This window comes from Engystomops pustulosus, chromosome 3 (genome assembly GCF_040894005.1).
Source record: "Engystomops pustulosus chromosome 3, aEngPut4.maternal, whole genome shotgun sequence".
NCBI classification, from domain to species: Eukaryota; Metazoa; Chordata; class Amphibia; order Anura; family Leptodactylidae; genus Engystomops; species Engystomops pustulosus.
Genome location: NC_092413.1, coordinates 150331502 through 150343752, shown reverse-complemented (window position 1 = coordinate 150343752; position 12251 = coordinate 150331502). Strand labels below are relative to the sequence as shown.

The following is a 12251-nucleotide window of genomic DNA, read 5'->3' as shown; positions in this document are numbered from 1 at the left end:
AAAATGTCTCGTCATAGCAGCATTCACTTTTTTGAAGCTGCTGGTGCCTCCAACGTCTCCCGAACAACAAGATGCAGCGTCCTTTAGAGGTTTGAAAATGTGCGGAAGCCATCCTGTTGACCTCCTCGATCCACTACACACAAGCAGAAACAGCTCCATTGGGCCGTGCAACGCTCGATGTCCAGATGGATGGAGTGGAGTGGAGGATGACTGGTTGATGGACACCCCATGCAAACACAGCTACGGCGCCAACAAGGAGGTGGAGTAACGTTTTCTACTGGAATCACGGGGAGTGAGATTGTTGGCCCCTTTAGGATCCCTGAAGGAGTAAAGATGAACTCCATAATGTATATGTAGTTCCTCAAACAGCACTTCCTGCCATGGATCAAGAAGAAGAACCGTACATTCCACAGAAATATCATTTTCATGCCTAATAATGCGCATCACATGCTGCAAATAACACATCTGCATCTCTGGCTGCTATGGGCATAAAAGGGGACAAACTTATGGTGTGGCCCCCATGCTCCCTGACCTCAACCCCATTGAGAACCTCTGGAGCATCATTAAAAGGAGTGTCTATGATGGCGGGAGGCAGTTCACAGCTCTGGGGGGGTATTCTGTCCTCATGCAAAACAATTGAAGCAGAAACCATCCAAAAACTGGCAATGGACGAGAGATTTCAGAAGCTCCTTTCGTACAAGGGGTCCTATGTGCAAATGTAACATCACCTAGAATACAATTTTGACTTGAAAATGATTGCAGTTTGTAATAACCTGCTGATTCTTATGTCACAAATGACCTTTTTTGTTCTTAATAAAAATGAAAAGGTTGAAAACTCTGCTGTGCATAATTATTTAGAACATGCATTAACATGTCATTAACATGACTTATCATAGGCAGTTTGTTCAAAAACATTTCAATTATACTCGAATAGTTGATGACGACTGGAAAATTACAATGACTGCAATCCATATAGGTAATTTTGGAAAATAAGAAAATATTATTTACAGTACATAATAATTTGTAACAGTGTACAAAGCCCCTTCTATTTTTTTTAATAATACTGCATAGTACTGTAAATGCGTTTCTAAATACAATTCAAGCACACCTTGTGAAGGCAGCCTCACCTGTCTATGTTTTGGACACTTTTAGTAAGCCTGTCCCAAAATACTCACCCAAGAAACTCCCAGAGACGATCAAATACACCAGGGCTTCTGTTGTCTGAACCCTGTGAAGTCTGAGACATGGCGGTGCGGTAATACCTTTCCTTACAGGAAAAATGAGTTGACGTATCCACGAACCTGGAAAGATAAATTGTTAAAAATAACAATTTTTAACAAGTCAAACTATTGGTGCTAAAAAATGGTTCACGCATTGGAGCTAAAACTTTATCTATTCATTTTCACCGTCACAACAAACTCTACTGACACAAGTGTTTTTGGATGACACGCCTGTTACATTTTCAACAAGAGGAAAGATAAATGGATAGATAGGAAACTGTAAATAAATAAAGTTAAGGAAAAGGAGAAGTAAATGTAAAATTGTTAGAGGACACAAGGATTTTTGGCAGCAGTGAGTGATGGATAAAGAGCAGCGCTCATGTGAGAGTGATGAGTGAAGTTGAAGCAGTGACCCAGGAAATGGGGGAGGTGAAGCGGACTGATGTGGTTTACTTATAGCAATATGATACTAGACTAGATCACCGACTACAAAGTATAAACAAAATAAACAAGAAGGATGAAATACTGTCAGTGCTTCCAGAGGACATGCTTGTCTCTCCAACATTTATATTATTGACAGTCAACAAACAGCCAAAAGTCTGGATAAAGAAATAGAAAATCTAATCAATGGAAACAAATCTACTGCACATCTCAGTACACAACACTATCAGGTATTTAAGATATGCTACTAATATTCCATAAATGATTCAGAGGATGAAATTCCTTTAGAGAAGCAGTCACCAGGTTTTACCTCACTAAACTACCAGCCCCCAAAGGTAGGGGATATCACCCATTAACCTATAGAAAAAAAATTTCCTCCAAAGACAGCCAAACATGACTCGTCTCACCTCGTTTGCACATGAGAGGAGTCAAGTTTAGGGTACGGACACACATTCAGTTTTTCAGATGCAGTTTTCGAAGCCAAAAGTAGGTGTGGATGGTAATGGGTGAAAACAGATAATTGAAAGGTGCTACTCCAACTATTCTTACGCCACTCTTGGTTTGGACATAAAAGACTTCATCTGAAAAACTGAACTTGTGTCCACACTGTTAGTTGTGGCAGGGGGGAGTGTCACTTCAGAAGGACAGCTCACAAATGGGTCAGTGGAAACCATAGCCGGGTGCGTGAATCATTTTAACTTTACTCTGTGCCATCTGTTGAATTAATCAATGACACACAGACAAAAACAGCAATCATGTGCAAGAATCCTTCAAAAAGGGTATTCCCATCTCAACATTCACATTCAATGGAAGTCAGCAGCCATATGCAAACATTTTTTCAATTGTATATAATTTTTTTTAAAAAATGTACCTGTGTGAAGATAATTTTCCATAAATGTGGTCATGTTGTCTCTTAGAAACAACATAGCTGCCTTTGGGTATGACCACCCCTGCAGCAGTGGTCAGACATGCTCCATTGAGTGCTGCCTGACCACCTGGATTCAGTGTTAATTACCACTGGATGGATGTGGGACTTGCAGTAATTCCCAGCCATTTCATATGCAAACTATTTGCATCTCTGTGCAATCACTCCAGCAGCAGTGGTCATATCCAAGTACAACAATCTTGCTTCTAAAAGACAACATGGCTACATTTATGGGAAATTATCTTCACAAGGTAACATTTTTTAAAATAATATCCAGCTGAAGAAATGTGTATGATGGAAGGATTAAATTAAATGTGAAAAACACACAACACTGTGATAATACTTTACAGGGGGAAAAGACCCACAACGTTACAATATGAGATAAAATGATACATTATTGGGAACCTGTCACCACGTTTCACAAATACAGCTAGTGACAGGTTCCCAAAGAGCCCTATTAACTGACAACCTCCTTTTAAGCAAAAATTTGTTTCCCTTACATCCCCATAAGGCAACTTTATTTTATATTACCTGGCATCAGAGGGGGTGCAACCCGTTTGGTCGGCCCCTCCCATCTACACCTCCCCATGCCCCATGCTTCTTCTCAGCATGTCATGCAACCAGTGCGACATCATCACAGGTCCTTTAGCCTCCTAACAGTAGCAAACTATAAACCATGCATATATCAGGTTAGTGATGGGTATTACGGCTCTTCTTAGCGAGCTGGCTCTTCTGGCTCCTGAACAGCTCCCTATTCAATATATAATAGGGAGCCGCAGGCCAGTCAATCACCCCCACACTACTCCACTTTTAACTAGATTGTACCGGCTTAAAGGCGGCGTGGTGAGCCGGTTAGGAGCAGCGTTAAGTGAGCCATCAGCTCACTGACAGGAGCCGGCTCCCATTGTTCATGAACAAGAGCTGGCTTTCAAAGCCGGCACCTTCGCGAATTACATCACCAGCTCATATAGCAGTATCAAGGAATAATTACAGCATACCTCTGTGGACTTCTACTCCTCTTCATCCTCCGAGGAGGCTGCTGTAATTTCATGTGATCAGATACATACATAGGGTGGACTGCATGAAGTGACCAATGACGTAACAGGGTCCTCTCTAAATGTTCCACACAGCAGCAGTTCTGAATCACAGACTTGCCAATCAGGAACTAGGAGGCAGGGCAATGCAAGTAACTCATGAGTTTGAAAGACTGTATTGGACTCAAGTAGTGACTTTGGACTCTTGGACTATGGACTGGTGAGTGGCATATAAGTTTACAAAATGATTTTTTTAACATTGGAAAGGAACCATTTAGGGATGAGGGCAATGCTTTATAATCATTGTTTTTAATGAAGTCTTGATTTTGGGTGGGTTGATTTGCATTATAGGTTCTCTTTAAAGGACATGTACCATCAGCAACACGTAGAAAAGAGTAACAGCACTCACCCACTTGTTAGAAAAGTGTAATGTCCTTTATTCCAGTGAAGAAGCATAAAATCACATGCAGGGAGAAGCAAGCCTTGGCAACGGGGCCGTTCCGCGCTCAGTGGCGCTTTCTCAAGGCGCCAAAATTATAAAACTGGAAATAGCATTTCATTCAGAAAAAAAAAACAAAAAGCCGCCACATGGCCCCAATAACGAAAAAGCTACAATTTTATCATCTACAAAAGGGGCCATTGAGAAAACTAAAATCCTGGCAGCTGCAGGGCGCTCATTCCCCCATGTGTGCCCATAAATCAAGTAATGGCCACATGTGGGGGGTCTCTGTACTCGGGAGACAAAATTTGACCATTCTAAATTTCACCTCCATTTTGATTTGATTACTATGAAGATCTCAAGGGGTTAACAATCTTCCTAAAAACTGTTTGAAAGTTTGAGGTGTGTAGATTTGAAAATGGGTTGATTATATAGGTTTTTTAATGCTAATTATATGTAAAATTTAATTCAAAATAGTATTTATCCCCAAAATTCTGAAAATACGGAAAAGCGATGTTTAATTTGTAAGCAGCGTGACATCAAAATAAATTATCCAGACATTTAAAAATGTAAAGTAGACATATGGGAAATGTTATTCAGCAACTTATTTGGGTGGTAAATCTATCTGCCTGAAAACGCGATGACTTCGAATTCCGAAAATGGGAAATTTTTTTAAAGAAAATTCAGCATTTTTTCTTTATTTTGTAAATAATCGCAAAATTTATCAGCCAACATTTACCACTAAAATGAAGCACAACATGTGGGGGAAAAAACAATCTTAGAATCGCTTTGATAAGTAACAGCGTTCCAAAGTTATAACCATATAAGGCGATGCAAGTTAGAAAACAAGTAGTGGGGCTGAGCCTTGAGCTACAAAATGGCTGCGTCCTTAAAGGGTTAAAGAAAATCTGCCATCAACATCAAGTATGATACACCATGGATACTTACTCATAGTTCCAGGCATTTTTACTGTAAGGAGGAGGCCATTATATGTTATTCATGGCCCCCTCCTAAGATCAACTTTATTGAAATTATGCTAAATAGCCCAATGGCTCTGGGGGCATTACCAAAGCCCCTACATGCTGCAGGTGCACAGCATGGTACAATGCTCTCTCCCTCTGTCTGCATAATCTAGCAGCAGCTGGAAGGGCAGGGGGAGCTGTCCTGATCATTGTAACAGCTTGTGCAGCTACAGTACTGAGGGGCTCTGGAAGAACATCATTGGCAACATTTTAATAGTTGATTTTAGTAGGAGGCCATGGATAACACATAAACAGATCATTACAGTCACAGTGCCTGGATTTTTGAGTAAATGACACTGGTTTATCATGCTTTATTTTGATGGTAGATTTTCTTTAACTAATCGAGACATTTTTCCCTTGCCAACATAAAAGTTATGTTTGAGAAATCCCTGAACATCCACACCTATAATTCTAGGCCCTGTAAACCCCCACTTAAACACTTTATCCGAGATTTTCTTGGGGCAGTGTAAATCCTTGCAGGGTTAGAAAGCTTTTGTTACATGACCCTTCACTTTGGCCTGAGAAAGCCTGTGGCTATCAAGTTGGCACTCTGACCTACTGCAAGAACTCTAATCACAGGAGGCCAAGAGCCAGAGGCTTTACAACAATACAAACCCCCATTACAATCTTTCATCACTCAAAATTCCAGCAGACACAACCAACCCATTACTACAAATCAATAAAATAAAGCACATCCATGCATCCTAGGAGAAAAGTACCATCCACAAAAATCTTACAAGTTATTAAGAGGATTGGGAAGCAACCATAGTGGAAGAGAGCTGGAGGCTGTTGTTACATAAACAGCCTAGATGACAATTACCGTACATAGGAGACACTGGTGACTCTTACTATTATTATCTAGGGTATGGTCACTAACAATGCTGCAAAATGCTTTCCATTAGGGTACATGCACACTGCCGTGTGCCCGCCGCACCGTAGCACAGCGGGCACACGGCAGTGCGGGGAGAGGAGGAGGAGGTGAGCGCCGCTCACCCCCGCCCCTCTCCATAGGAACATATGGGCCACGGTACCGTTATACGGTAAAAGATAGGACATGTCCTATCTTTTCCCGGGCTACAGACCGGTACGGTGCCGCTTCCGTACCATGCCGTGAGCCCATAGAAGTGTATGAATGCAGCCTTAGACTAATCCCATGTGTACACCAGGAAAGCCCCCTACATACATGCTAAACATGTCCATAGACCTATACTATTCTTTTGGCCTTCCAGGTAAATATCTGCATACAGCTGGATGCGATGGCATAATATACTAATACTATTCTTCTGGCTGCTGTAAGCAAAGATATGTTTAAAGGCGTTGTCCACTTCCAGCAAATAATTAACATCGAGCAATTAAAAGTTATATAAATTTTACAATCTACTTTCTGTATCAATTCCTCATGGTTTTCTAGATCTCTGCTTGCTGTACTTCTATAGAAAGCATCATTGTGGATAGAGATCTGTCCCTGGTCATGTGATGTTTGTTACAAAGGTGCGCGGCTCGTTATAACGCACAGCTCTGATTACTCTCTATGACATAACAAGCCATGCACCTGTGTGACACCTGGCGGGTGTTTCGGGACACATAGAGCTAGTTAAAAAGGTAATAAAAGTTTGAACAATTTTTTCATTTTTATTTCGGGTTAAAAAGGCTTTTTTTGTAATTTATAGTACTTTTAAAAAAAAAAAAATTCAAATTACCGGTAACTGAAAATTAACATTATTAATGAATTCCGTATTTTGTTTGGGTCATTTTGATATACAATATGTAAATTCTCGGGCAAACGGGAGACTATGCCGATGCTTTTTGTAATGTACCGGGGGGATTTTTTTTATTACATGGGGAAATGTCATTGTTTTGATGAAAATTTATAATTTTTTTTGTGTGTTTTTACTTTATATGTCCCCCATGAGGTCAAAATTCCCCTGGGGACATTCTCAGGGTTTTTTTTTTATCTTACAAGTTTTCCCCGTAACTGAGGCATCTATAACTAGGCAATCTATTTATTCTACCCCCGGCTGTAATTGTACCTCCTGCCCCAGGGGGAGATGCTAGGAGCTGGCCAGTGACAGAGAGCAGGGAGTGTGCCCTTTCCTAGCTCTTCGGCCGGTACCAGTACTTTGGAACCATATGCCAATATTCAACTACAGAGATATACAGCTTTGTAGGAAATACTGGGACACATTTACTTAGGAAGTCGGAAAATGCACTAAAAAGTGCTGGGTGCGGCTATTCACGAAGATTGTGCGTCAGAAATCATGAATCTGACGAATCCCCACACTGGCCCGACAGAGGTCACCATTTTTTTGTGGTGTACCTTTAGCACAGGGTGTGCAACACAATTTGAAAGTTAAATACGGTGCTCGGTCCGAATCAGTCATCCGACTGACGGCACACCCCCTAATTTGTGTCGCATGGAGGCTAGAGCAGCTGCGCCACAAATGGATTGCGTGCGACACAAAAGCGGAACAGACACTTCTTAAATACTTCTGAAAGCCAATTTCCACCAAAAGAACGTGCAAAGTGCAGAAAAAACCCTTAGTAAATGTGTGTGTGTGTGTGTGTGTAAAATGTTTTACGCATTGTCATGCATGAACAATGAGAGAGAGTTCTGCTACATCATTCAGCACTCCATGTCATGTGACCAGGGTGATGTCACCTGAGATCCTTTTCACATGAAATCACAAAAATCTCTCTCTACGGAGGCATATGGAGAACTTGAAGTCCATGGAGGAATTCTGAGATTTTATGTGATCAGATACATACAGGGGGTAAAAGACCTTAAATAACATCACCCTGCCACATGACATGAAGTGCTGAATGGTAAGAAGAAGCATGGAAAATGCAGTATGCCAGGTAAGAGAACAAAGTTGATTTAATGGGAATGTGAGGGAAACTATTTTTAGGTAAATGAAGGGTGGCATTTAGTTAATAGGGCTCTATGTCACAAGCTGTATTTGTGAAAAAATGTGACGACATGTGCCCTTTAACAAGGCTTGCATTAAGGCCATAGAAATGTAGCCGTCAGAGGTTGCATTAAAGGGGTTGGCCCCTCTGCCTCATGTTTTTTTTTTTTTTAAATGCGTGTGTGTAATTGTGGGGGGCAGGATATTAGGTACTTTACCTATATACATCTATTAACAGTTCAGCACCACTTTATTGATACGCAAGATGAACCCTTTTGTCTTTTACCTCATCAACCAGACATTCCTGACCATTACACATTACAAATAACATGAGTTAAAAATGATCAACCCCTTCAACACGTGTACAGGCGTCATAGATGCTTGTACAGGCAATATTAAAAAAGGCCCATATGGATATGTCTGCGTTTGACATAGCTTCTCTCCTCCAGGTAGGGCCGCACGCTGCAGTCTCTTAAGGTGTGCACAAAGCGATCACCAGTATCGAACTATCAATGTTATAGCTGATTCCATTCTGCGACCGGATCAGGTAGAAACTAAAGTTTATTTTGCCTTCCGATTGCTTATTTGTATTACTAAAATTTTCATACGCCTCATAAATGAAAAATACTACTCAAAAGTGTTAAGAGTATTTTTTACTCTTTTTACTTCTGAAAAAAGTAGTATCTCTGGTAGCATCTAGCAGGGTGCTGACCAATTAGGAGTAAATAATAATTAGTTTGTAGTTGGCATCACGTGTCTAAGGGGGTTACCTACTCAATACCACAGTAGAAAGTAAAGGAGGTTGTACTGTTACCCCCAACGCTCACAAGTAATGGATGGAGCAGCAAGTTGAGCAGGCATCAAGCAATCCGTTCAGTTGCATGTTAGTGTCAGAAATTGCAGATCACATCACTGGGATACCTCCGAGAACCTCCGTCACCGTCCCAGCAGTCAGACTCCTCAACATTTAGATTGATGGTACAACCCCTTTAAATTGTGAAGGTGTAGTGAAGTGAGATTACACCTGGCAGATTCATACTGGTGCAACTAAGGTATGACTAACAAGGATACCCCCATCAGAGGGGGTAAGTCTTGCTCGGCCGGCACCACCCATTTACTCCCCCTCATGCCCTATGCCTCCTTACTATTCAGCTGTTCATGCCATTTAACCAGGGTGATGGCATTGAAGGTCCTATACCTTTAAATTTGCAAAACGTAACCCAGGTTTGTATCTGATCACATGAAGTCCGAACGGTCTCTATGGATTTCTACTCCTCCACATCCTTCATGGAGGATGCTGTGATCTCATGTCATCGAATGCATATATGGGGTCCAGTTTGCAAATGTTAATAGGCCTAAGGACCTGATACGATGTCCCTCTGGTCACATGACATGAATGTAACAAGGTACAGTGTAATAAAATTGACAATATTTCCGAGATGTAACTGGAGCTTTATGTGTCTGTAGTTGAATATCAGCAAACAGTCCCCAAGTACAAAAAAGGCAGAACAGTAATTTGAAAAGACACTGAGCTGTCAGTCAAAATAATAAAGGGGGGGGGGGTGTTTTGGTTCATTGGCAGCCTGGGAGTGGAGAATAATCAAAGCCAGGAGACATGAGTCAAAGAAGCTAATTTGCATATCAGAAAAACAGCTGCATTTAAGGTGCAGTGCCTCACTGGCAGCTAATTTTAGGTGATATGGGAATATAACTCTTTACCAGAAGGCATTGTTAGTCAGGGTGGTAAAATTGTGATGACAGGTCTTTAAAGATAAAAAGATCATCCTGCAGATACAGATCCAGTTCCCGCCTATTTCACAACCGTCAGTATTTCCAGTTCTGTAGCTCACAGAACCATAAGGCTGATATGATCTGGAAGATGTGGTTCTTAAATAGGACACATAAATATTGTTTCTACTTACTAAGGACTCCTGAAGTGACACTACCACTGCTACCATTAAACTTGACTCATCTCATGTGACAATGAGGTGAGAAGAATCATATTGAGACTAATCTGGATCATTCAGTCCATGAACTACTAGAAAAGTGGTTACAGCTGTATGTAACTGGGGATAAATAAAGTGTTATTACTGGATTTAATAGGTGAGCATTGTAGTGTATGGGATTGAAGGCAGTCCCATACACACCAATGGAAATTCCTCTGCCGATTTTTCATCCACAGCAAATAATTGATGTCACTTGTTCCTGCAGATCGATGTGAGCAATGTAAAGGTTGAGCCGCACTTTAGGCCTGTTACACATAAATGTGTGAAGCCAGTATGGCCGCACCATCCCAGGGGAGCACACAGAGCAGAAGACAAGAGTCCATATATTATATAGAAATGTAATGCAAGGATGTTCCTTCTGCCGGCCTTGTATTATATTTCCTCTGGGACTGTGCCGCCATACTGCATGTACACATGGGATGCACTCAGGCTGCGTTCACACGCTGCATTTTCTTTGAGTTAACGCATGGGATTTCAAATGCATCAGAACAGCTGGGAAGAGGAGATTTGTCCAATTACATCGTTGTCAACTTTGCGTTTACAAAATGCAAGCGTTGGTGTGATGTTACATTGCGTTAAACACATGCGTACGTTAATACAATGTTGACGTGTTTTGTAACACAATGTTATCAGCAATGCAATTAGGCTCCTAACACAAACAAAACGCTGTGTGAACACAGCCTCAGGCCGAGGTAAAGTATACAGCCATTCTGCGGTGTAAAACGCATATCTACACACAAATGCATGCGCCCGGGAAGGGGAACAACAGTTTTTGACGGACTGCTCAAAAACGGCCCCAAAACGCTACTTGTGTCATCACTCTAAATCACACATGCCTCCCCATTGTGCTTAATGGTGCAGTCATACGTCGCGTCTTACATATGCGTTTCAAAAAGCCTTCCACCAGTTGGAGCGAGATTTGCCTAAAAAAAAAAACAGCCGTTAACATGTGTATTTACAAAACGCAACCATTAACGAAATGTCAACACACATGTAAACATTTGCGTTTTGTAACCACCAGTGCTGCTGTTTAATTAGGCAAATCTCTTAAATGTATGCGTGTGACTGCGCTCTGAAATACGTTCAAAATGCATTTTAAACGCGCCATGTGAACACGCACTTGACCTGAACTAGAGTTTGATATTAATAACCATTTACAAGACAGCTGAGAGTGTGCACACAACATCCGGCCATCAGGCTCAGGGTTGGATTGCAGTTTGGGGTGTAGCACAGCAGCCAAGTGAGGGCGCCCCCTACAGTGTAGAGGTTTGGGAAGGTAGGTGCCCAATATACAATCCTGAATAACCATTCCTATACCGGGGAGAAGCCCAAGGCTGAAAGCTCCATAGACCTTGGGAGTTTTGTAGGAGTTTTCCTTCTAGCGCGGGGGAGAAACACAGCCATTTCTCGCTAGAGCTGCTGGTGCCCTGTACTACAGCTCAGCCCGCAGCCATTACATCCGCCATGTCTCTGCCCATACCTAGTGTAATCCGCACAGGCCGCCGCTCACTGCACTGTGTACAAGGACATTGCCTCAACACGTAGCTCAGCAGCCCCGCCCATCAGGCTTGGAAGCACCGCCCCCGGTGTCATCCCTCATCTAGGCCTTGTCTACTGCCATCTGCACGCTCCAGGGCTGCTCCATTATTTCCACAGGAGGGTACAGGGAACCTATTCATCCAGGATAAGTGGTATCTTCCATGTACACACAGACACACTGTATAATACCTCCTATGTGTCCCCAACACTATATATTACGTGCTGTGTGCCCCCCCACACACTTTATAATACCTCCTGTGTGCCTCCCACACTGTATAATACCTCCTGTGTGGCCCCTTCACTGTATAATACCTCCTGTGTGGCCCCCTCACTATATAATACCTCCTGTGTGGCAAACAGCACTCTATAATACCTGCTGTGTGACCCCACAATGTATTATACCTGCAGTGTGGCCCCAACACTCTATAATACCTGCTGTGTGGCCCCCACACTTTATAATATCTCCTGTGTGGCCCTCACAATGTATAATACCTCCTGTTTGGCCCTCACAATGTATAATACCTCCTGTGTGGCCCTCACATTGTATAATACCTCTTGCGTGTCTTATACACTCTATAATACCTCCTGTGTGCCCCCCACACTGTATAATACCTGCTGTGTGGCCCCAACACTATAATACCTGCTGTGTGGCCCCCACACTTTATAATATCTCCTGTGTGGCCCCCACGCTGTATAATACCTCCTGTGTGGCCCTCACA

At 42.1% G+C, this 12251-nt stretch overlaps 1 protein-coding gene across 11 annotated transcripts in view; it reads right to left on the bottom strand.

Annotated features, from left to right (window-relative positions):
* Positions 1-11614, bottom strand: part of TP63 (tumor protein p63) — an 84581-nt gene extending 72967 nt beyond the window's left edge. For 10 of the 11 annotated variants that reach the window (XM_072142563.1, XM_072142564.1, XM_072142566.1 and 7 more), the window contains exons 1-2: positions 11345-11412; positions 1176-1301 (exon numbers count right to left, since the gene is read on the bottom strand). In XM_072142563.1, coding sequence (XP_071998664.1) covers positions 1176-1301; positions 11345-11397 — 179 coding nt within the window. In that variant the 5' untranslated portion in view covers positions 11398-11412. Of the gene's footprint in view, positions 1-1175; positions 1302-11344; positions 11413-11473 lie in introns of those variants that run through there. The other variant, XM_072142562.1, reaches the window with a different exon arrangement.
* Between the last annotated feature and the right edge of the window lie 637 nt (positions 11615-12251).